General features: G+C 36.0%; 2 protein-coding genes across 5 annotated transcripts in view; one reads left to right on the forward strand and one right to left on the reverse strand.

Moving 5' to 3' along the window:
* LOC122087231 overlaps nt 1-17,091 on the reverse strand; it is a 19,174-nt gene extending 2,083 nt beyond the window's left edge. The window contains exons 1-2 of one of the 2 annotated variants that reach the window (XM_042656293.1): nt 16,826-17,091; nt 2,998-3,276 (exon numbers count right to left, since the gene is read on the reverse strand). In XM_042656293.1, the coding sequence (XP_042512227.1) occupies nt 2,998-3,241 (244 nt within the window). In that variant the 5' untranslated portion in view covers nt 3,242-3,276; nt 16,826-17,091. Of the gene's footprint in view, nt 1-2,997; nt 3,277-5,721; nt 5,747-16,825 lie in introns of those variants that run through there. The other variant, XM_042656294.1, reaches the window with a different exon arrangement.
* Nucleotides 17,092-20,188: 3,097 nt separating this feature from the next.
* LOC122085841 (mitochondrial acidic protein MAM33) lies at nt 20,189-23,634 on the forward strand. Of its 3 annotated transcripts, none has more exons than XR_006142243.1 (4): nt 20,189-20,490; nt 20,606-20,940; nt 22,777-23,001; nt 23,209-23,321. XR_006142243.1 is itself a non-coding variant. In XM_042654439.1 (3 exons), the coding sequence occupies exons 1-3, from the start codon at nt 20,335-20,337 to the stop codon at nt 22,946-22,948; spliced, it is 663 nt and encodes a 220-aa protein (XP_042510373.1). In that variant the 5' UTR covers nt 20,190-20,334; the 3' UTR covers nt 22,949-23,321. The 3 variants fall into 3 exon arrangements, 1 of the variants encoding a protein (XP_042510373.1); XR_006142242.1 differs by lacking the exon at nt 23,209-23,321 and adding an exon at nt 23,424-23,634 and having other exon boundaries at nt 20,190-20,490; XM_042654439.1 differs by having other exon boundaries at nt 20,190-20,490; nt 22,777-23,321.
* Nucleotides 23,635-26,248: the final 2,614 nt, after the last annotated feature.

A 26,248-nucleotide genomic window follows, 5' to 3' on the forward strand; every position in this document is an offset into this window, starting at 1 on the left:
ACTTCTAAGTAATTGCCCCATAGATCCTATATCTATCTATATGAAGAAGAAATTATGCAAGGACGGTGATTTTTATTCGTACAAATGGTACTTCAAACTTGGAATAAGCATGAAGAACACTATGATACTCGATTTACAGGTTGAACTGCATCAACTCTTCCAAGTTCAGAAAAATTCGACTGCAATAAGCCAGGTTAATAATCATGATTATTATCAATGGTAACCACTTCCTCCTTCAAATTCCATCAAAATACTGAAATTTTCAACAGATCCTTTGGATCACTGCCATTCTATCACTTCATCAGACCCAGCATTATTAGCTTAGTCTTCATCATGAATTCATGATAACACAAGTTCAAAAGACAAACAAGGGGAAGCTGATTACTGATTTCATCAAACACTCGGGAGAGAAGCATTTTTCAGAAAATAGGCCAGCAAAGTTTGAAAAATTAGCCTTTGGATTTGGGTTCATACGCCTAGAACTCTAGAAGGTGCATCCTTTGGTACGACCAAGAGTAGATTTGGGTTGAAATGTCGTTTGCTGGGAATTCTAGTCGTGATACGGTAGGTAAATTAGCCTTTTGTGCAGCTATCTCCCACATCTGGCTTGAGCCCAACCTCAGAAGATGACTTCTAAATCTAGGTCTATCACTCAGATTTGGAATTCTATCCTTTTTGAAACCAAAGCCAAAATCTCAGGTTCTCAGGACCGTTGTACTGAATCTCCCAGAAATAGGGTTATTTTAAATTCTTGGCGCCAACCCCCTAGCTTGCTGCTACTGCTGTCTCTCTTAATGAATTCTTTGTACACCCATAAGAAAAAGGATTTAAGTGAAGAAAAAGTAGGTATCTAATACAAATTGAGGCATAGATTGATAGTGTAGGGTGAAAATGTGAGGTAAATCAGGAATGCAACAAATTAGGATTATGGAGAACGAAAGCTGGAGATTGGTGACAGATTCATGATTGGTAGTACTTGCCGAATGCTTTAGGTGAATTATTTTCTAAAACTTTGGAGTAGAACTTGATAAGAGGGTTCATAATTGGTAGCAATGTTCAATGTTGCGCCAAAATTGTGTAAATTCAAAAAATATTTCAGTTCTTCAAGATGTCATTGAGATATATAAAAAGTCAAAGTTTCAGTCGAAATCTCGTTGTTTTGGAAAAATCTTGACAATATTTGTTTGTGGTATCAATATTGTTTCAACATAAATGATACAAACTTTAACAAACTCTATAGTTATGAACGAAATGGATCAACAATGGTTTCGAACTTTCGATTATTTCAACTCTAAGGTTTGTGGAAACTTGGCTATTTATATTTTTGGCCAAATCACCCCCAGTGGTTCCAGGATTTGCCGAAACTTTGTGAGATAATTTGGTTTCGCAAAGGCTTAAAACCAAACCACATCCAATATTTAAAGATGTATATATTTTGGCTAAAATTTCAAGATTTCAATCATATTTCAGTTCAAATTTTCACACTACTTTGGCTATAGAATGAATACAAAGTTTCGAACGAAATGGGTCCAAACTTCGACCCATTTTGCTCGTTTTGATAGGTTCTACCAGTGAAGCGTGGAAACACCCCCCTTTTTCGCAATCTTAGCCAAATCATTGTTGTATAAGGTTGAAACAATTACTTGGGCAATAGAGGAACATAGTGGAAGCGACAATTTGCTAAGTTGTTGGAAGATTTGTCTCCAAGTTGGATGTATATCATTTTTCCCAAAAATTAATCTTTGCAAAAAAAAAAAAGGGATAAACACTTCGTGGTTGCAATTTTTTATATGTTACACATTGTAGCCCGATGTGGTATTCAGAGTTTAGGACACTCTAGGATGGACATAGGGGTGACGTGTTGCTTGAATTACGTTGTTGGAAGATTTGTGCAAAATTCAAAGTTGGATGTATATCATTTTTCCCAAACACTAATCTTTGCACAAAAAAAAAAGGATATAAACACTTCGTAGTTGCAATTTTTTATATGTTACACGTTGTAGCCCGATGTCGTATTAGGAGTCTAGGACACTCTAGGATGGACATAGGGGTGACTTGTTGCTTGTATTGTTGACTCTGACATATTTGACTATTTATAATAAAAAAACCATGTATGATTTACGAAATTGATTATAATTGATGTCAATTCATTCCTAATGCATATTTAAGTTGTTTTGCTTGAATTAGGTGTGATCTAGTATTAAACAATGTGGAATAAGCCATATTAGAGAGTGTATACAATGTACATACCAACATAGGGTTCAAAGTTAAACTACCATTTTGGATATATTTTTGAAATCTAAGGGTTCTATTGTGTTTAGAGTGCCCAAAATAAGGTTTCCTAAAGTTTCAGAACCTAATTTGGCCATCAAAAGTTGCAAAAAAAAAGTATATCTTTCGACCGAAGTTTGGTTTCAGTCGAAATATTATTGGTTTCGAGCTTGGTTGTTAGGCAATAATGAAGGTCATTAAAAGCGGTGATTTGTTGCATTTGTGGAAGTTTTGTGCAAGATTCAAAGTTGTGTGGAATAGGCCATATTATAGAATGTATACAACAACATACAACGTATACTACCAGCCTAGGGTCCAAACTCTAAAGTCAAACTACAATTTTGGGGTTTTTTACAGTCTAAGGGTTCCATTATGGTTATAGGGTCTAAAACAGTGTTTCTTATAAGTTTCGGGACCCAATTTGGCTATTTGGACCTTGAAACAATCCAATGAAACCTTCCAAGTTTCAACCAAAATTTCGCAGTTCAGCAAAATATTTTTCGGTTTCAAGCCTGGTAGAAACCAGTCTCAAAACTGAAACATGGAACCTTGATTGGGACAGAGCTAACTGAGGTATCTCAACTACAATTCATGGATGAGACCATCATTTTTGTATGGTTAGGGACGTTGAGAGCATTACTTGCAAATTTGAGTATTCTTTTCAGCTAATGGAGGTATCTCAACTATGCATAAGTATCAGAAATGGATGAAAATTTCTGCACTTGCCTTCACTGTATAAATGAGATGGCATTGAATTTGATGCTTTTATAGCCTCTCTATCCCACTGCCATTGTCCTTCTGTTTTAGAAGACATATAATGATGCTCTTCTTCAGAGGGTAAAGCATCTGGACGTCCAGGAAATTGGTTCATTGCAGAGTTGTGTTGCATTCTCTGTGCAGACATGTGATGCAACTGAGCAGAAACATATGCATCAACCCCAGAATCGGCATACTGCCCTGATCGTCTCATTTTGAATTATTCACCAGCACAGACTGACCAGCAAGCTAACAAAACACAACAGCCAGAATATCAAACCTCATTATTTAAAAGGAATAACTAGAAGTAGACTAAATAATGCAAATATTTTTTTACTACAAATTGATGAAAGAGCAAAATAAAATTAATAAAAATAACTATTAACTATCATATCATGGAAGTGTATGCCATAAACACAATCAGGAGCAGCAACATTTTGGAAAAAAGTAAGGGTCAAGGAAAAGAAAAAATTGGAGATGCAATACCAGGCCATGAAACCATGCTTTGAGATCTCTATGGGCCCACAAGAATACTAGATAACTCAGTGAATGGATAGTGGCAAAACTGTAAATAAATGGAAGATCAGAACCCAATTAGAGAAGGTAAACTAGAGCAGGGATTAATTGGTCATAGCACTTAAATTTTGAAGAGGTAGGCGCCTTTTGGAATTTAAAATAAAGGAGAGGGAGGAACACAACCAAATTAAGAAAAGAACTTATAGGGTATTTCTGAAAGCAAGCCCTTATGCATAAAAAAAACATATGGTGCCTCTTCTTCATCCGACACTCACTCTAACATGATAAAACCAGGCTTGATCTTGATGAGAAATCTCACCTGATCCTAGGCCAATCAAGTCAAAACTTGGGGTGGAAATGTAACTAGAAGACCTATTGATCCTAACCAACATACTCTCAAGTCTCAACACAACAAATGAAGAAGTGGGATTTGTGGACTGAAACTGAACTGGGTTATGAATAAAAACTAGGTGTAGGTATGGATTTTTATCTCACATCAGAGGATTCTTTGAGGATGAGATTCCAGGAATCAAGTCACCTAGGGTAGGGGTTCCTCAACCCAAACTTCAAGGTGAAAGGGGTTTTGAACATATGGGATTTGATCCAATCTTTGGGGGCTGCAAATACTGCCCTGGAACAGGGAGATAAAGAGAATAGAAAGGAAGAAGGAAAATATAATAAATGAGAGAAATAAGGAGAAGATTAGAATGGAATACTAAGGAAAAAAAAAAAGGAAAGGGAGAAAAGAAATAGATGGATAGCAGGCCCATGCCACACCACAGAAAATTCAAAACCAGTTCTTCAATTCAATCAATATCTAATCTCCTCGGAGGATTACACACATATATAAAGCTAAAAACTCCAATTTACATTCCAAAACAAAGATAGAACTCAAGCACTCAACTAGGAAACTAACACTAAAACAGGAAACTATCTCCTACATTACACAACTTTCTAAAATAAAATATCAGAATATTATCTCCTACCAACCCCACACCCCCCTTTGGGACTTCATCTCGGTCTAGGTTTTCAAATCGGATCATGCTAGTCTAGCAATGATAGCGCTACTGCATCAGGAAGAAAATTGCAGTGACGGAAGATGGACACACCTCCTGGTAGATAGGCTGCTATCAAATTTTTGATTGGGGGAAAACCAACAGGTTACAATGGTTTCAATGTTTGTTTCCATAAGAAATATTGGAATATTACCAAACATTTGAAGGGTTCTTTATAAATTTCAAAAACAGCCAGATGGGATAGAAATAAAAATACACCCCCTCTCTGTAGCCAAAATTTGAAGGCAGCAAGAATATTAAAGAATATAGACCAAGAAATCATATCCCAAATTATAAAAAAAATGGCAGATAAGTGCTCACTTCTAGACTGAAGAGACCATTTTGGTTATAGAACCTCATCAAGGAGCTATTATTTGATAGACATGTTTGGCGGGGTTCTTGTTGCACACAGGATTTTACATTATGTTATAAAGAGGAAAGCAAGCATGATTGGAAAAAACAATTTGGAGAAGGCTTTTGATCTTATGACAAGGGAATCTTCATCAGAAAGTTATGAAACTCACAGTGTTGGGCTAAAGAGGAGGGGTGGAGGAGTCCTATTGTCTCTCTTATCCATTTATTTGTCAGGAAGATGTTAAGCCGGATATTTCTTTCCAGGGAAATCCATGGATTTGATTGATGTTTCAAGAGTTTGAACATACTAAAAGAGGCAATAATGTTTTTCTGAAGTGATCTTGCTTTGGAAGCTATTTGATTTTTTTTTTTTTTGGGGTGGGGGAGGGGAGGATGGAATAGGGAGCACCTTTTTTTAGGGCAATAGAGTGTGCCAATGAGAGTTTCTTTCTCGTTGGTCAGCGGGTGGCTCACAGTGCCTTTATTCTTTCTTTTGATATTGTGCCTATAATGCAGAATTGATCTCGAACCAATAAAGCCAGCGGAGATCAATCACAAAAGGATTTCATATAGGTACAGACAAACTGAATTCTCTAACACTTTTTTCGTTAGTGACAGACAAGTATTAAAAACTGAACTCTTTTTTTTACAAATGAAAGAAAAAAATAGCATAAGATATGACCAAGGCTTCACCACTTGCCCTGCAGAAGTGGAATCACCACCAAACCCAACTTATTAAATCACCATAGTAGGGACTAACAGGAATTACCACCAATCAGGCTCTTGGAATCGCAACAAGAGGTATCACAGCTTTACCATTGCAACCTATCCAGATTCATCACTAGACCAAAAAAAAAATTATTTCACAACTCTCTCTTTCTATTACAGCAGTACATTGTTTAAATAAAAGACCAAAAAATAGTAACTAGAACCTCCCTATGTGGGCAACACTATTAAGAAAGGAAACAATAAAAAAATAAACTTTTAGTCGGCTATACAATTAGAAACTAAAATAACTTTAGAAACTAAGGAAATATTACAATAACAGAAGATATTCCAACAGATCTTCCCCCACACAATTTTAAAGAAGATCTCACACAAGTCAAACGTAGTCCTAATCAAACAATCCGCAGGCCAGCCTGATCCTGGCTAGAACCAGGACCAGAACCAGAACCGTGGGAAGTGTTTGGATGCAGGTTCTAGCCTAGAACCTAAGTTTGCGTTTGTTGTCTTCTCTCAAACCAGTAAATCCATAGAATGATCAATGGCAACCTTTGCTAGTTAATTTGAGTTGTATACGCATTTAATATGGTCGTGCTGTATTTTACCTTTAAAATGCGAACTCAACTAAAACATACACCAAAAAACATGGTCGGCTGCAAAATTCCATGTAAAACATGTATAGGTTTTTCAAGATTTACAAAAAAAATACGTGTTATGAATTACCCCATCTGCAAACCCTAACCCTCACTTTCCCAGAACTCTTTTGTCCCTTAATCCTTAATCCCCAACTCCATGACTCCTAAAAACCCATCCTTCCTCCCACTCTCCTAGTGGTGCCAGGGCCAGAACAGTGGCAGGCAGCAACAGTAACAACTAGAGTCGAGTAGTGAGCTCAAGCAACAGCGAACACCATGGAGTGGTGTGGAATCTGTAGACTGTAAAGCCGAGCAATGACCAATGAGAAACATGTTAGAAAAGTTAAAACCCTCTCTCCTTGTGTGCTACAAGACTGCACTCTACAATGCTCCATGGTAATGTAAATCAAACGGATGAGAAGGAAAAAGATGGGAAGAACCCTCTGAAGAAACATAAAACACTTAGGGGTGATGAAATAGGAAAGGAAGAAAGTTTAAGAAACAAGACCTTCCTCATTGACTTGCGTATTTACGAGGTAACAAAAAGGAGTGGAGGAGAGAAAGAAAAAAGTAAAAAGAGTTGCAGGTGAAGGGATGCTCTGTCCGCTATCTTTACCGTCTCTGCTTTCAATTCATTGATTAATTGACATTTTGTCGAAGGCCAACAAATACTCCCAGAGCCCAATGCACCTAATTATTAGTTAATTACGAGCCAAAATGATCAAGCTTACATGTAGGCCCCCTTCCAACCATTGGATCAGAATCCTCTTTTAAATGAAGTCATAAATTCTAATCTACAAGCAAGTGTTGCTTCTCATGAGAATGTGTGTCTATTATTGTGCATATTCAAGAGACCAAAAGCATTCATTCACTCAGAGAGAGAGAGAGAGAGATTGCTTGTTGGGTTGGGTAATTGGATTAGGTTAAGTTAGGTTAGGTTAGGTTGAGTTCAGTACTTGGGGTTAAATTAGATTGTGACCTTTGTAGTGGATTATTTAGGTAATTATAATCCAATTTATGCATGTATATCGCCCTTTTTTTTTGGCATATTGTTCAAATTTAAAACATGTACCATTTTCCTTTTTTTTGCCGTCCTTGAAATATTTAACCGTACCATTTATGTTCAAAACTGTTTAAAACAAATCCATACCAAACACCACTTTGTGTTCCCGTTTTTTAACTAACTATAATCACAACAAGATCGCATGTAGGGACAAACCAGTATTAAAAACAATATTCTCTTCACACTTTTTTTTTTTACATATGAAAGGAGAAATAAAAAGTATGTGACCAAGGAGTAGTGATAATGACATACATATAGTCTAGGTCTTGTCCCAAGCATCACCTCATATAGAGCTGATCAGAGGGCAAGGATCCATGTAACCAACCCAATCTATCTAAGATTTTCTTAACTTGCTGGTGTTGGGCTTCTTTCCTTGTACTTTCATCTTACTCTCGTTTCTCCTATTTTGTTTTTGCACAGATCCATGTAGCCAAGCATATTAAGTTGGGATAAGGTTGAGTTTGATTGTTGTGGTTGTTGTATCAAGGCTTCACCATCTCGACTGCAGAAATGGAACCACCACCAAACCCACCCGACTGGTTCACAACAGTATGGTCTGATTGGAATCACCATCAATCAGGCTCTCACCACCAAAAGGTATTAGAGCTTTATCATTGCAACATGTCCAGAATCATCACTGAACCATAGAAAAGCAAAATTTATTTCTAAACCCTCTATACATTGTTTAAATAAATGACCCAATGACCAAAAATAGCAACTAACTCTAGCCTCCCCTATGTAGGCAACAAACTAATAAACCATTAAGAAACTTTTCCAGCAGATCTTCTCATAGGACCCGACACAATCTTCTAGAATATCTCACACAAGCCATATGCAACCAAATCAAACAACACACAAGCAGCCTGACCCTGGCTTGCACCTGAACTAGAAACAGAATCGTGGGAAGTGTTTAGGCCAAAATCTAGCCAAAAACCTGAGTTTGGGTTTGTTGTCTTCTTTTCCTACACGTATAGAACTTAGGCCCTGCATCAGCTCTCCCCAGCTTGAGTTAAATCAAATCTGCTTGATTAAAATTTCAGCAACCATTGATTTCATCTCTCAAAAAGCAATATCAAGCGTCAGCAAAAGTGTAGATCCAATCAGGCTCGGTGAATGTCACCCTTCTATTTATCTGTATATACCCATGGGTAAGTTGTTCTTGGACCTTGTTATTATGAATGTTCTTGGACTTCTTGTCCTTTCTTTCCTATGACCATCTCATTTTAATAATCAAATATTTGGCAAGTTAATGGAGTTGATTTTGACTCATATTGGTCATCCCCTACATTAGATGGCACAGGGGTAAATGTCATGTTACTGTTTCAGTTGTGTCTGTCAAGTACGTGTCTTTCCTTTCTGTTGATTCTTTTTTGGGGCACATGGGAGGATCAATATTACCGTGGAGACTAATAGTGGAAGTAGTCTTATATTCATGATATTTTCTATTATATTCATGATATTTTCTGTTATATAAAAATTTTTACAGTGGCATGAGATGGATATTACCATGGAGACTAGTAAATAAAGTAGAAGAATGCAATATTGTTTATTCAATGTCTTTAAATGAGCAACAACAAGTACTTTCAGAGGTTCCTTCAATGGTAAGTCTTAAAGAGGAAACAAAAAGAAAATGATTTTTTTCATAAAGGACTCAAGGATCGCGAAATGAGATTCCTTTAATCGACAAGGAGTTTGACTCGGCCGACCTAGCATATGAATATATGATTTTATAATTTGAATGCAAGAAAAATAGGTTTTAACATCTGAAAACAGATAATAAAAAGAGCCTGAAAGGGAATTGTATGATGAAAAATGTTTGTATATTCAAAAGAAGGTTATAAACAAGTGGATAGTCGTACTCCTAATGTGAAAAAGATTCGGGAAATTAAAAAAATTGGTTGTCAAGCACGAATGGTGGAAAAAATAACAAAGGATACAATATGGTTAATTATTGAAATTGAATGTGAGCATAATCATCCTCTTGTACTAGCGGGAAAAAGCATTTTTGCTTAGCTCACAAAGGGTTGTAGAACATGTGCATGGTATTGAAATTACAACAATAGATAATTCAGGGATATCACCTATAAAAATATATGACTTTTTATGTGAAAAAACTATTGAGTATGAAAATCTTGGCCTTACAAATGTTACAAATATCAATTGTGTATCACACGTACTGGGGAGCTTAAAGATGGTGATATTAAAATTGTATTGGAATATTTGAAAAATAAACATTTAGAACATCCAATGTTCTATCACAGTATGAAAGTGACCAAAAGAATAAGGCGACCAATCTTTTTTTTTTTGTGAATGCACGGTTGGTCCAAGCTTATTTTTGCTTCAACGATGTTTGCTTTGATGCAACGTATAAGACAAACAAGTATGGTTATCCATTTGTACCATTCATCGGTGTAAACTATCACAAGCAAACAATTTTTAACCAATGTTGCATTGTTTTTTTATGAAACAACAAAAAATTTTATTAGGTTGTTTCAAACATTTTTAAAAGCTCTGTTTAGGCGAGCACCAAAGACAATTCTTATAGACCACCAAGCTACTAGAAAACATTATCACTACTTTAATACCACAAACATGTCATAGCCTTTGTCTGTGTGACATATACTTTAATGGTGGTAAAAACCTCTTCGGTACTTATACAAAATGCTTCAAGAAAATGTTCAAAATGTCATATATATGTTTCTAAATAGGGGACAGCAAAAAGCCAACCCCTTGGCCATGGCCCAAGCTTGCACCTATCTTTATTTTTTATGGGAGTTTCCTTTAGCTTGTTGACAGCTTGTAGCTTCTACTATCAACAAGAGTGATATCAATATAAATCTTAATCAGCTTTCGTGTCCAATTTAAGAAACGAAATGCTAATGTGACTCGCAACTAATACACACCAAGTCCAATTTTATGTGCATTGATTGCTCTGCCACCTTCCCAAGCATTGCATTTTCATCAAATGTCGATATGCTCTACTAGGTTTTGATCCTTTAAAAACACACTTCTCATCCCTCATCCGGTTGATCATTAATTGAGCTATAAATTATAGTGAGTACAGTATCCATCAAATGAAGTTACTAGTCTTAGTAAATCAAATCATTAAGTACTTCCACCAAATGTCTACAATGAATGCCCATGAACTCCAAATTTTTTACAACATACAAAGTGTTATTAGAGTCAAAAGTGACCAATCTTTCACTACTTCTCTAAATCCCAGTAACTCTTTACATGCGAGTTGATCCTACCTCCTCCAAATAACATAATCATAGGCAATCCACCTTTTATAATCTTCTTCAAACATGACATATGTGGTCGATGGTTGCTTCCTTCAGCATTAGCACATCAGCCCATATTACAAGGATAATTTGATTGGAGTTAAAATCTTCAGTCAATTCATTTTAAGTGAAGTCATTCCAATGTTGTCATACTGCTTAAGAAATCGTTCAATCATATATTTCCTTTTCCAGTATCTCTTAAGGGAAGAATTTGTACTCTTCGCTTCATTGAGTTGTTGTCATGTTAACACAAAAGAATTCCCTTCCATACAATAAAGACCATTTCTCTAGAATTTCTAATAAATTCAATAACCATATGTTTCCTTTAAGATTAAACTCTTGAAGCAACTCATCCCAAGCGAAAAAAAAAATAATTCCTCAATTTCAAAACCATAGATGAAATTCTTGAACTTTTTCTTTAAGCATTTTGTATAAGCACCACAGAGGTTTTTACTAGTAGTAAGGTATAAATACCACAAACAAAAACGATGACATGCATGTGGCATTACAAAAGCAATAGTTTTTCATATAGCATAATGTTGGTCAGTAAGAATTATCTTTAGTGCACACCCAGACAGAGCTTTTAAAAATGTTTGAACCAATCAAATAAAAGATTTTATCATTTCATCCAAAAACAATGCAACATTGGAAAACAGTTTGCTCGTAATAGTTTACACCGATGAATACTAATTTGTTTTATACATTGCATCAAAGCAAACATCAATAAAGCAAAAGCAATCTTAGACCGGCCTTGCATCTACCGAAAAAAATTTGGTCATCTAATTCTTTTGGTCACTTTGAATACTATGATAGAACATTAGATCTTCTAAATGCTTATTTTCCAAATACTCCAATAAAACTTTAATATCATCTTCAAACTCCCTAATAAGCTTGATACGCAATTGATATTTGTAGTCATCTTTTATAAAAAGATTTTCATACTTACTAGTTTTTTCACATAAAAAAAATCATATCCTTTTATAGGTGATATCCCTGCATTATCCATTGTTGTAATTTTAATACCATGCACACGTTCTACGACCCTTTATAAGCTAAGCAAAAATACTTTTTCACATTGGTATAAGATAATGATTATACTCACATTCAATTTCAATAAGTACTCATCTTTTGTTAGTTTTTCCACCATTTGTGCTTAACAACCATTTTTTAATTTCTCGAATCTTTTTCACATTACAAGTATGACTATCCTCTAGTTGATAACCTGCCTTTGAGTATACAAACATTTTTAGTCGTACAATTCTCTTTCAGGCTCTTTCTATTCACCGTTTTCAGATGCTAAAACTCATTTTTCTCGCATACAAATTATAAAAATCATATATTCATATGCTAGGTTGGTTAAGTCAAACTCCTTGCCAATTAAAGCAACCTCATTTCTTGACTCTCGGTCCCTTCTAGAAAAATAAAATCAATTTCTTTTTGTTTCCTCTTTAAAACTCACCGTTGAAGGAACATCCAAAAGTATTAGTTATCATTTAAAGACATAGAATAAACAATATTGCATTCTTCATCTAAGCTACTTTCAGGCGCTGAGATTGACCGAATCGGAATCTGGAAGACTAAACTAGGAAATTGAAGAACCTAGGGTCTAAACCAAATATAATTGACATTTTGAGTAAATAAAACAAAGTCTCAAAGGAGGTGGCAATTCTGTAATTAGACGGAAATTATAGAAGGCCAAGATTCGGTGGAGGGTAAACTAGGAAAAAAGAAACAAAGTAGGGTAACAAGGGTTAATAGAATTAAGGAAGGGTACCTTAGGACATTAGAAAATAAGGGTTTGTAAAGAAACACAGCGATCCTGATATGAGGTTGTCTCAAACCTTGGACCAAGGAGGCAAGGTGGAAGATGAAGAGAAGCTTTGATGGAGATAGCTCCTTCGGTTCACCACGATTTGAGCTGAGATTTCTGGAGGAGAGTCGCAACACAAGGATCTCTTGTTTCTCACAGCCAACGACTTAAAACAGCAGTCCAGCAGTAAATATAGAAGATCTAAGTAAAAAATGGCGGTAGACGTTGTTACAGTCAATTGCAGAGGTTGGTTCTCATAGCTACGAGAGATTTCCAAGCCCTATCTCAAGGGCTTGAGTCACCCAAGGGCAAGGAACCCTCGACCAAAGCTTCAGGAAAACAAGCCAAACACAAAGGAGACCAATGAGCGCAGGGCTACAACTATCACCAATAACTGAGTATATGTAACAACAGCTTGAAAATAGAAGGGAACGTAGGAGGACAAGGTAAGAGGGGGAAAAGAAGAGGAGAATATCATAGGAGAGAGGGCCACGCAAGCCTTACGGCAGCCGTGGTTTCAACCATCAAATCATTCATTCAATTCTTCAATTCCAAAATTGAGTTCTCCACCATGCCACATGGCTATATGAAATAATAAAATCAAAATATAACAATGGAAACTAACCTAAAATAGAAATGAAATAAAGATTTGAACCTTCCAACCAACTTGAATGACACCCTACTCTAACAATAAAAGAAACAAATAAATAATCAAAGTACTAAATTAACCCCAAGTCTTCCCACGCCCAACTGCATCATGCAGGTAAGGTGAAGCCTTGGTCATATCCTCTTTATTTCTTCTTTCATTTGTTCTAAAACAAAGGTGCAAAGAATTCCATTCTTAATATTGGTTTGTCCCGATATTCAATCATGTTGCAATTGATCTCTCGCTACTCTACTGGTTTGAAATCAATTCATTATTTGGTATCAAAGCTAAAAAGGGACAAGAGAGGAAATCAACTATTGCCGAGTGCAGATTTGATTATCATATATATTTGATTTGTCATTACTACAAAAATCAGAGATGAGTTTCTTCAAGCCGAGGAGAGCTAATGCGGATCCTAAGGTCTATACGCACAAGAAAAGAAGACGGCAGACCCAAACTCAATTCCTCGGCCAAAACCTGGGTCCAAACACTTCCTGGAATTCTGGTTCCTGTTCTGATAAAAGCTAGGGTCAAGCTGGCCTACATATGGTTTGATTTGGCCTGCATGCATACGGCCTGTGTGAGGGTCCTATCTATTGGAATATCTTGAAGATATACTAGAATATCATGAAAATCTACTGTAATATCTTGAAGATCATCTGGAATGTTTTCCTAGTAGTAACTAACTTCTATTATTGTAATAGTTCCTTAGTTTCTAAATTAATAGCCCCTATTATGGTGGTTCAGTAGGTTGGGTATGGTGGTGATTCCATTCCCACAAGCCAGGTGGTGAAGCCTTGGTCATATCTCTTTTATTTCTTCTTTCATATGTAAAGAAAAATAATTTTTAGAAAATTCTGCTCCTAATGTTGGTTTGTCCCTATATGTGATCTTGTTGTAATTGATCTGTCGCTGGCATTACAAAGTCAAGATCAATTCTGCATTATAGAGGCAGCATGGCTCAAACCCCCTCATTTCTAGTCCATCAACTACTACAAATAATAGGCCTGGAATCAAGTACCACATCCTTTCACTTGTTCTTTGCAATGAATAAGAATTCCAAAGTTCAAATTAAAGCATTATCTGAATAAATCACCAGCTCCACAAAACCAAACCCCTCTAGCTTTCAACATCACTCTCCAAATCTCAGAGAAATTTACAAGAGTATAAGAAGTGAGGAACAGTGGCAGCAGCTAGTGACCATAGAAGATACACATACGGAAGCACATGGCACTGGAGATCAGGGTGATCTTGTAAGCAGTCAACATAAAAAGATGTACCTTGGAAAGATAACCTCCAGCCCCGGGGAATTTATGAGGAAATCAATCAATAATGCACGAAGCTGAGAATTCACTGTCTAAGATTCAAGCTCTCCCATTTTCATATTACCTTATCCTAGTTTCGAGGGTATTCAACGGTCTAAGCAAGACCCAAGAGAGAAGTAAACTTAACATTCCCCAGTCATTAAGTATCTACACATGGAACCCAATACTAGACACCTAGCCAGAAGAGATCAACTACTATCGAGTTTTTATCATAAACCTTAACAAAGATACTAACACAGTTTTTTTTTTTAGGTGAATAAATATTCATTACCAAGAAGAGAAACAATAGGGAAACCCCCAAATAAGGGGGCAACGAAGAAAGAAAGAAAGAAAGAAAGAAACAACCTACGTTACATAGTGCTAACACATCCCACAATACATAGTGCTAACACATCCCATAAGGGAGTGGGGATAGCAAGGATGAGGGAAACCCCCAGGAAACAACAATATATTTGTTGTTCCTTGGGAAGTACACACTAGAAGAGGAGTCAGAAATTTTGCTAGAAACTTCTGATGAGACTGGAGTCCCAAATCTAATACACATCACGAAGGGGGTGCAGACAATTTTATCCAAATTTACATGCTTACATTAATTCATCTTTAATGGTTCGGCACATAATACAGACGATCTTGATGGGCTCTATGGACCATCCGTAGGACAACCTAATCAAAGGTAACCTATAGCCCCAATAAGGTGCAGTGCATCCCTGAGGCCTATTCAAATTTTCTTTTAGTTTTTGTAACAAACTGCGTAATTTTAGAGGGAGGGAAGAAGAATAAGAATCACCTAAGCAACGTAAAAATACCCAAAAAAAAAAAGAGATTTCAAGCACTTACACTTCTAGACAATTGATACTTAAGAACATGTGATTGGGAAACACATATATTTTAGCATACCCTACAGTTGCCTTCCTACGTACATCACAGCAGCAAATCAGCAATCATACCATATTGGTTATACAAGAAATTACCAAAAATAGTTCACTCTGATACACAACTTGCAGTGCAGAAATTGCTGGCAAAACTTCTTCAGTAGAAATGCAGAGCCGAGGCTAAATGGATGAGGCATTGGATTTAGAAAAAACAAGGGGTATGGGTTGCAAAGAAGTACATCATTTGACATGTGCACATGTACCCCCAAAAAAATTCCACGTAAAACAGGAGTCCTAAATTCGTAAAAACTCTCTTTAAAAAACCAGATAGATTAAAAAGGGAAAGGTATAGCTATCAGGCTTAACATTTCAAAATAAATAAATGAAGTAACTTGAAACATATTTCGGTTATGTGACAATTACATCCAAATAGAAACTAATACCTACAAAAATCTATTAGCTATAAAACTATTTTTTGAGTATTGCAACTTTTTCTTTAAACCATAAAACTGATTAGCGGAAATAATCAAAGATCTTCGAAGTTGATCACCTGCTTCCTCCCGCAATATATGATGAAGTAAAAGGCCAAAGTACGCCCCCCCCCCCCAAAAAAAAAAAAAAATGCTTTCAAGCTTCAGCTGTAAAGAGCTGTTCCATTCTTGTACAAAAATGAATAGTACAAATAGAAATAGGGGGAATAACTGTAAAATCTCTTCCATCTCCCATATTTCCCTAAGGCTCCGTTTGGTTGCAAGGAAAATCAAAGGGAAGGGAATTGAAATTTTCAAACCTAAAAAATAAATCATTGTAATCATTAGTTCATTACCCCACCCACATAATTATGTCACTAACTCCAAATCATAACATATAAAGTATGAGGTTATTAAATTTCACTTTGCTTTGCATCCAATTCCCTTAGATTTGAAATGTAAAATCAAAATTACATCTAACATTATCATTACTGATTTTTTTTATTTTTTTTTTTTTTTTGTGAAATACTGTAATAAATTTAAGTACTGTAAAATACATGCTATGACTATAAAAGTTTCCCTTTTAGGTTTGGAAAAATGCCCTTCCCGTCCTTTGATTTCCCTTGCAACCAAACGTATCTTTAATATTTCAAACTTTTAGAAATATGTAACATATGTTCTTAAAACAGCAGGAAAGAAGATGAAATTAATAAATGCTTCCCAAACATCAGTTCGAAAACCTAATTACGTACCAAAACATGAACTAACGATGATTATACTGCGTATTACCAGATACCACACGGGAGAAACCCTAACTACTCCACTGACATCGCCGTGAAATCGAATGAGTGAAGACTAATACAATGAACAAATAATGAAATTTAATAGCAAAATTGACGAGATAAGGAAAGATCACAGAACCATAACGAACGAACAATCAAGCATAGACAAAATCAAATAGAAAAACGGAGAAACAAAATTAAAGTTTCAGACAAAAAATAGAATCCAAAATTTATGAAAACGTATAAGAAGATTAATAGGTACATACCGCATATTACTCCTTCGCTGATACTTCTTCGTTCCTGGCACTTACATGAGATAGATGAATAGGATTTAGGAACCAAAACTGCTAAATCTCCGAAGTCCGAATTCACTCACTGATGCTTGGTTCTTGGCCCTGTAGGGTTGGATTCGTAGGCAGTCCGAGTATTGTTAGTGCGTAGCTACGGTCCATTGAGACTGAAGTTATGTTATATGTAGATCTCAAGAGTGGTCGTGGGGCCTTCATGCTGGTTTAACCATCTGTAATCAGAAAGACTTGGAGTTTTAACTTTTAACTAGGGTTGTATTCAATTAACTGATGAGCCTGAGCTGGTCTTATATGGTGCAAACGGAGTACTTCTTTTCAATTAGGGTTACATTTAACTCTTCGTTTGGTTACAATGAAAATTAATTGGGAGCGAAGTTATGCTACTAATACCAAATTATTCTTTAGAGAAAATTACATTGCCACCCCCAGAACTTTGGTCTTTATTCCCACCCCTTGGACTTTTCAAAACACCAACGACACTCCCTAAAAATTCAAAAAAATTCAAATCAGTCCCTGTCGTTAGTAGACCCTGTTAAGTGGTAGAACCTCTGTTAGCTTTTTTAAAAAATTCCTAAAACACCCTCGACTGTTGTAAGTGGTCAATATTACCCTCCCTTTCCTTTCTTCTAAACCCACACTCTCACTCTCACTCATACAAACTTACAACTTGACTGTTCCCCTCCGGCTTGCAATCGTGAGCACATCTCCCCACCGACGTGCAATCATGAGCACATCTCCCCACCGACATGCGATCAACAAAAATAATTTGACAATACATAAAATAATGAATTGAATAAATATGCATCAAACACTCTCAAATTTTTTTGTTTATGGGTTTCTTACGAACTTTCATCACATCACCATCAATAGAAAAATCAATTAACAAATAAATTGAATCGATTGAATTGATCGTAGTGTTAAAACGGATAGTCTATTTCAATGTGGTCACAACAAGGTAGGACTCTGATAATAGATGATTGTAATGTGTTTCCATCACCGCATCGCCGTCGCACCTCTCCATTGTGACCTGTCTTGATGCCAAACACACTAAGCTTTTCCATGGCAACCGAGAAGTCCTTGTAGAAGACGGCATGATCAGTTTGTACTTCAACACGAAGGGCTTCGTTCTTGGGTCCTGATTCAAAAGATTATCCGACTTGAGCAGCATCATTCCCTTGGGCATGTTATTGAGAAATGAAAAACAGTCTCAAATATGTTCAAAACCAAATGTGAAACTTACAAAGATTGAAGTGTTTTGATTAACTCAAGGATTTGGGAATTCTAGAAACCCGACCTAGTGGAAGAGAGAATAGAGACCCATTTGATTCAATAAATGCTAAAAAAAAAAAAAAAGTTTTAGAATCCGGGGAAACTCACGTTGGTAGATCCAAAACTTAATTTGGAGTGAATATGAACGGATATGGGAAATCCTTTACGGTCGTTGCATAGAAAATGAAATGCTACACAAACACCAATGCCATGAAAGTTTTGATGAACGCAATAGCTCCAGCCATTCTTTCCAGTCGCTTCAAAACCCATTATTTCACGGTAATTGCAAGAACCCAATAGAAATTTATTTATAAGCGAAATATGGAAAGATGGGGTCAGGGCTGAAGGATGTAAGTTGTAAGAGGGAGAAGATGGGAAAGAGAGGGTCATATTTATCCAGTAATTCTTGTTCACGAGTGCACACCGGTGGGGAGATGTGCTCACAATCGTACGCTGGAGGTGAGCAGTCAAGTTGCAGGTTTGTATGAGTGAGAGTGAGAGTGAGTTTAGAATAAGGGAAATAGAGGGTAATATTGTGCACTCACGATAGTTGGGGGTATTTTGGGCATTTTGTACAAAAACTAACAAATGTTCTACCACTTAACATCGTTTGCTAACGGCAGGGACTGATTTGAAATTTTTTGAAAATTTAGGAGGTGTCTTTGGTGTTTCGAAAAGTCCAAGAGATGGCATTGAATAAAGGCCAAAGTTCAGGGGGTGGCAATGCAATTTTCTCTATTTTGTATGAGAAGACCTAAAATGACTATCGATGAAGTTATGAGAAGGTATATGCATATGATAGGGTTGGATTATAATATAATTGCGAATAGACCTATGTGGAGGACAAGGACCCACGTAACCAATATCGAATAAGAATTGTTTTTAGAAAGTTTTTTTACTCGTACTTCTAATTTTTATATTTTCTTATTGTTTTATATTTCCTTGTCGCCTTATTTATTTTCCTATTGAGCATGTGCGATCCATATAGCTGACTCTATTTAGTTTGGATTATGATTGTTGTTGTCATTGTTTATACCATTATTAAATATAATAACATTTGATGTAATTATAGAATTGCATGGGATGATGATAATTTCATGTTTTACATTTGAAAAAAAAAAATGATTCCTTTGCCTTTATTTTCTCTCGCAATCTTTGAATGTGATTATATATACTTAATTTTAAAAAATATAGCCTACATTTGGTAGTCATTCAGTTTTATAAACGACGTTCGTGTAAAAAAAAAAAAAAAAATCGTTTTTGTATCAAAATGACATTAAAAAAAAAAAAGTGTTTGGTGAACCGGTTTTAAGAACGGTTATCCTAATTGTTCACTTATTATTTTATTTTTTTCTTTTTCGTTATAAAACAAAAAACCCGAAAACATCAAGTTGATGCCAAATGCTCTATCCCCTTTTTTTTGTTTCCATATAACGGAAAAAAACTTTATAAATGTTATTTATGAATGGCTACCAAATACAGTAGTAGTCATTCAGTTTTAGAAAACGACGTTTAGTGTGAAAAACCTAATTTTCAAAACCTGTATTAGGAACGATTATACATTGTTATTCACTTTTTTTTTGTATTTAGAATAAAATCAAAATGACGAAACAAGGTTTTATTGTTCTATCATTTTCCACGATTACGATAGCAATTTGCAATTATATGAATATGGCTATGTTTGGAAAAAATATTTCTTTCTTTTTTTTTCTTAAAAAAAAACAAAAAAACACCAAATTGACATCAAACACTTTATTTTTCCATTAAAAAGAAAACGGAAATGTTTTTTCCAAACACAGCCGTAGTCATATAATTACAAATTGCTATCATAATAGTGGATATTAATGTATCCAAAACCAACTAAATAAACGTTTGAAAATAATAAGATAAGCTCCCATCCACTCAGGTGGCGTGGGTGTGAGGGTGGTGCAGTGAGTGAGTGAATGAGTGTGTGTATTAGTAGAAGCAGCAGCACAAGCGAAAAGGGCCTTTCTTGTGGTTTCTTTGCTTTCGTTTTAGGTTTATTTATATCCGAGAGCGAACCGGATCTAATCCAGAGGCCACAAAGGGTTGGGCCGGTTGGCGTCCCAACTCAAGAAAGGGCGGCGACCAAGGACAAGGAGGTTATGGACTTGCCCTAAAGAAGAACAATAGGGACCAGAGTACCAGTTCTGCAGCGACCAGAGAGGGAGAGAGAGATGTGGAAGAAGGTATTTGCAGGCGCCAGTGGCGCATTGCAGCCATGGAGAATGGTACCTCATCGTAACTCCAGCGTTTCTACCGCCGTCGACTCTATATTACTTCGTTCCCTGAAAGAGCACTACCACGAAGTATCTAAAATGACTCAACCACCGGTAATACGTTTCATTTCGTTTATTATCTAAACCCTAGTTTTTCGGTTTCATTCTGTTTGATCGATTAGGTGTCCGACAATGGCTGCGAAATTGATTTACGTCTTGTGATGTACAGAAAGTAAGCCCGCCATCATCTTTTGCGATTGTGAAAGGTGCGCTTGACAAAAACGGCCCCGTTCTCCGACGAACTTACGGCGATGAAGAAATTAGTATCTCTGTGATGCGATTAGCCAATATTATTCCTGGCGGTGGAGATGGCGATGACGACGATGGTATTAATCAGTTGTTCCTTCATGTTGATATCTCAAAACCCGGGCGGGAGGATTCTCTTCATTTCCTGTGTGGGCTTTATCCGGACGCATTAGGAATTCACTCTGTGTCCCTGAGGCCAAAGCTTCAAACTTCTCAATTCCTCGTCGCTCCTTCCAAGTACAGTGGCCCGGTTTTCCAGTACGTCTCGTTCTTTCTTTGTTAGAGAGTGTTTGTTTTAATATATAATAGAAGTTTTGGAGTATAAATTGATTGTCTAATGTGGAACAAATCCAAACAGTGTTTTGCAATTCTGGGCATTACCCCCAAACATCGATTAATTATACACGGTTACATGTTAGGGGAAGGCTTAAACAGAAATTATGTAACTCTCTAGACTCTAGAGGTAGAAATTCTTATTCATCTGTTGACAGGAATCATTTCTTTCATACTAAGAAGCACACATCAGTGGAGGAGGAGCATGTAGCCTCGTTGGGATCAGAGGGCAGGATAGTGTGAAGCCAAACTCATCTTTGATAGTTTGTGTAATAGTTGGAGAGGTCTGATGACGGTTGGAAAGGGAGCTAAAGCATTAACAAAGTAAATCTCTAAATTGTGAGAGTTGGAATACTCAGAGACAGACTGCTGGCGGCAGAGTTGGAGGGAGTGGAATGCTGAGAAAGCCCAAGGTTTATCAAATTTGAGTGGTTTTCTAGTATGTGCAAAGCAAGGGAACACTTCACTAAGGGCCCTGATGGGCTTGTAAGGACATAAACGTCAATCATGCATAGGAACATGAGTAATTAAATATATGAACTATGTAAATAAAACAAAAGGAGAAAAATGAGTCTAGTCTTTATTCTCAAATTATTGGCTTGTATACCATTTTATTTTTCCCTCCAAATGGGATTTAGGTTGTGGTAAGAAAGACCATTTTTTGTTGTTATGGTGGAAACTTTGTTAGATTTGATTACTTGCATCGCATGGCATTGCATTTGTATCTTGTGTCTAGCCTTAATGCTTTGATTGGATCCTGCTGCTTATTTTCTTCTTTTTGGTGATGAGTATGTGGTCATGATATTGATAGGTATTTCTTTGTTTCTATTGAGGGAAAAAGAAACAAAGTATGACTTAAGAGCCATTCAAGATTTTATGTCACTACTAAGTGATGTTCTTTTGGTCTTAGCGGTCTCCGTCCACAAAGACAGTTATGCAAAGATCCAAATGAAAGAGTTAGGGAAGGTCCCTCAGTTAGGCCCACCAGGAAAATGAATTTGGAACTATTCATACTTTTTAGTGTACTTACTTATGCTTACGATGACATGGATTTTCTTGTATTGTTGTGTGTTTGGGCCTTCTCTTTATATAAAATTTCTTTACTTTTGTATGGTTAGTATATAAAATTTATTGACATACCCCCCAAAAAAGTGTTTGTTTACATTCCTTTCAAGTGAACTTGACCTTGGGAATCAAATCACCTATCAAAAAAGCATGTTGATGCTGTTATTGTATGATGGGCATGGTCAAATCATTATTATTCTCATCAAATAAGTTGATTCACTGACAAAATTTGCAATATATACCAAGGACACTCAAAATATTTGCCAATTTAAAAATGATCTTAACATTCAAAGAAAGGCACTAGAATGCTTGAAGCAAATTGCTTTTCTTTGTGTATGCTTAATGACTCGATCATGCTCGAGCGAGAAACAAATTTCTAGTCATCAAATCAAAATCCCCTAGCCCCAAGGATTACTTTATATAGCAAACCAAGCAACATTTTGGAATGTGTAGTAACTCTTACAAACTTTATTGTGAATGATATCGAGCATTCTTCCATTGTGGGTTGTTGAAACTTCCTACTTTATTTTTATTTGTGATTGATTTTAATTTTGTGGCATTAATTGGTATGAATGATCTTGAACTGTTGAGAGTTAAAAATATGTTAAAGGGTGGTAATGCAATTATTTTATTTTCTACTTGCTTTTTTGTGTATTCCATGAGAAGAAAATTTGATTGAATGTTGCAAATTTGCAGAGATCTGGAAGAGAGGATGAGGGATGCGCTTCATAATTACATAGAACAACGTGGTGTCAATGAGAGTCTCTTTCCCTTTCTACAGGCATGGCTTTATGTGAAGGACCATCGGAATCTTATGCGGTGGTTCAAAACAACAGGCACCTTCATTAATGATTGCAAATCAGCATGAGCTGTTCAAATACTGTAGTTGTTTTCTCAGTAGGAATGGTTCAATGGCTCCAAGTAAGTGCTGTAACTTGATAAAGTTCAAGCTGCTATTCACATGAGACCTGTTTAATTTTCTTATGCCTGGAGGTGCGTGCTAATACTTTTTTCAGCTGTACTCCAGGATTTAGATATCTCACCTTTTTTTTTTTTTTGCTTTTTCCCCCTTTTCAGTTTTCATCTCTGAGGTTTTGAGAAATGTCTCCATTTTGTGTTGTGTATAAGGTGTCTTTCCATTACATACGTACAACATATGATATAAATGAGTTGCCTTGTCCACTTGACTTCAATTTCAATGAAATTCAAAATCCAGGCTAAGAACTTGTTTCTTTTTGGAACTCCTATGCTTGGTTAGTTTCTTTAGCATTTGTTGCCTTAATTTTAAAGTTTGGAATTTCTGGCCTTTAAGCATGTGATATACTTTAACCGTGTTTCAATAGGAGGAGGTTGTGGGCCAAAAGGTGAAGAGAGATGGCGTTGAAACACTTCAGGAGCCTTCTCTTTGAAGGAAATTTACATACGTAATTTGAATCGATTTTTATTACTGATGCCGTTGGACAAGAAAAAGATGAAGATATTTGAACATTTCATTTCAAGAGCCTTAATGTATTTGAAGAAAAATTATTAATATAATTTTCCCTTTAATTTCTAGATGCCATTTGCTTATGGTGACCAGAGATGTCAACCATTCTAAAAGAGTTCCAGCATTTTTGACAAATTTTTATTTATATGGTGCTACAGTAAGAATTTCAACATAAAAAAGTCGTTATTTTTGAACAATGTTATTGTCATAGGAGAAACTTGGCTGGCATGGGATCTTTATTTGGATTCATCACATTTTCTATTGTAGGTTCTTCAAAGTGGAATATAATACGTCATACCTTTTTGTTTGTGTTACACTTATTTACAACAGATCCAACCCTTGGATCAGTTTGTCCTTTGGAGGGTCTTATTGTCATATTGCTAGAGCTGTTCGATCCAAATATCAGTCTTATCCGACCGGTAGATCTTGTTTTATTTAACTCTTCCTTATTCTGACATATTGTACTGTTGGGATTGCTGAGTTTCTGTCCTCTGGGAATTGTGTTCTATTATCCTTATCTTATCTACCCTAGAACACATCAGTAATAGATCCAAATAGATCTCACATCAAGAATAAATAATTATCAAACACTGAGATCAAAGTTCTCGATGCTATTTTTCTGTTTTCGGTCCAGTTGGGTTACTTTTTGGTGCTTATACTTATGTCGTCAATTAGTATGAGTGGTTACAATCGTTTTATTATAGGATTAATAACAGTTATTTTCAGTCAAAGGAGTATTTTAGGGTACATTTCTAATTAAAGATTCTAGATGAATGTATTATTATAATAGCTGGTGAAGGAAGTTTCTAGCCCCATAGTGGATAAGTGTCAATTTATATAAAGCGTAAGTAACTAGTTACCTCCCTACATAAGTAACTAGTTACTTGAACTATAAGTTACAAGCACCATGTACATGTAATGCATTACTTTTTGAATGGAATGAATAAAATTATATCCGTAGCTGTTGAACTATTGCTATGTGGTTTCAGTCTTCTTTGAAGATGGATTCCTAGATGAGTTATTTTCTTTGTTCTATTTCCTATTATCAGTTTCTATTATAGTGAATTCTTTGACCTCTATAATCAGTTTCTTTCACTATCTCTCAACACCAAACTCTCATCTATATTCTATACACAGTCCTAGCCTTTTCTTCTTCCACTCATCGACCATCAAAACCTAGCCCAGATTTCACTCAACTCTAATTTCCCCTTTGCTGTTTACCCTTTCCATAGCTAAAACAGCAAGTTCTCTCTTTCTTTCATTGAAACCTAGGGTTTAGTTGGGATTTTAATCCACTCCTTGGAGAATTAAATATTGTAGAAACCCAGGTTCAACATCAGTTCTTGAATAGGAAGAAGAAATAAACCTGACGTGGAACTAGATGTAGGAAGGTTCAAATATGAATATTGATGCAGTTAAATCAACTAAGGGCTTTAATGTAGAACTAGGATTGGCAAGGCCAACCTAATCCCAATGCTGCAGGATACTCTCAAAGAACAACCAATATCCAAAGTAGAACAGCAACATGAAGCAACTCAGGATTAAAAGGGAAAACCAAGTCTGTAAATGCCTACCGATTACATAACTCTTAAGATTCTGCGAACAGAACTAACAATAGATGATGGGGCCTTAACAGGGACTGTAAGAGGCCTAATCCCAGTTGATAATATGGTCCAACACTGAAAGAAACCAACAGAAATCAAGGCAGATCTATCAATTTCAAATCTGGGCAGAATATGTCACTAGAAGACAAAATTAGGGAGATTTCTAATATCTCTCAAACTCCTGCACCGAAAAGGCTTCAGTTTGGGTCACTTTCCTCCATAGGTAGGGCCTAACTTCAATCCAAAATTCAGCCAAAACTGATGGCTGGTTCTGAAAATTGCTCACAGAATCTGCAATTTTTTGGGCAGAACTGAGAGGAAAAACTGAATTTAATACCTGTAAGAACTTGAGCAGATCAGTAGCACTTTGTGTAGTTGAGAGAAGAAGAAAATAAGCTAAGGAAGAAGACCTCTCGGGCTTCACACCGCAGAGAGTCAATTGGATCAAACACCAATTCCATCAGCTTTGATCAATCACAACTACGCAAGACAATTCTTCATGGAGAAGACAATAGCAGCAGCCATTAATTTGTTTATCAATATTGTTCCTAGCTTTAGGAGCCTTCTCTTCTTTATTTATAATGTTGAAGGGGGAGGGAATTACAAAATAGAAGGTTCCTTAAAAGGAAACCTTAATTTAGTCTCCTAATACAATACTTACTAAAAACTGAAAATAGGAACTAACTGAAATTAGAAACTAGCTGAAAAAGGAAACTAACTACTAATGACTTGACTTATAAGAAAACAAACATAACTTAAATTTAACCTAACTATAAAGGAGAATAATGTAAAAGGAAACAAATCTGTAATCCCGTATGCAACATTAATACCCCTAGTTTAGGCCCATAAAAGTGGCCTATTACACTCAATACACATGGGATCAAAGACCCCACATGTTGGAACCAACTCTAGCTTGTTCCTAATAAAACAAGTCTATTTTGATGATAAATCTGCATCAGACTTATTTTATTAGAAATAAGTTTTGGGTTGGGTTATATATGTGTTTTTTGTTTTTTGGTAACATGTTATGTATGTGTTGGATCTTTGATACAATGTGTTTCAATTGTGATGTGCCACT

Source organism: Macadamia integrifolia, chromosome 8 (genome assembly GCF_013358625.1).
Source record: "Macadamia integrifolia cultivar HAES 741 chromosome 8, SCU_Mint_v3, whole genome shotgun sequence".
Classification (NCBI taxonomy): Eukaryota; Viridiplantae; Streptophyta; class Magnoliopsida; order Proteales; family Proteaceae; genus Macadamia; species Macadamia integrifolia.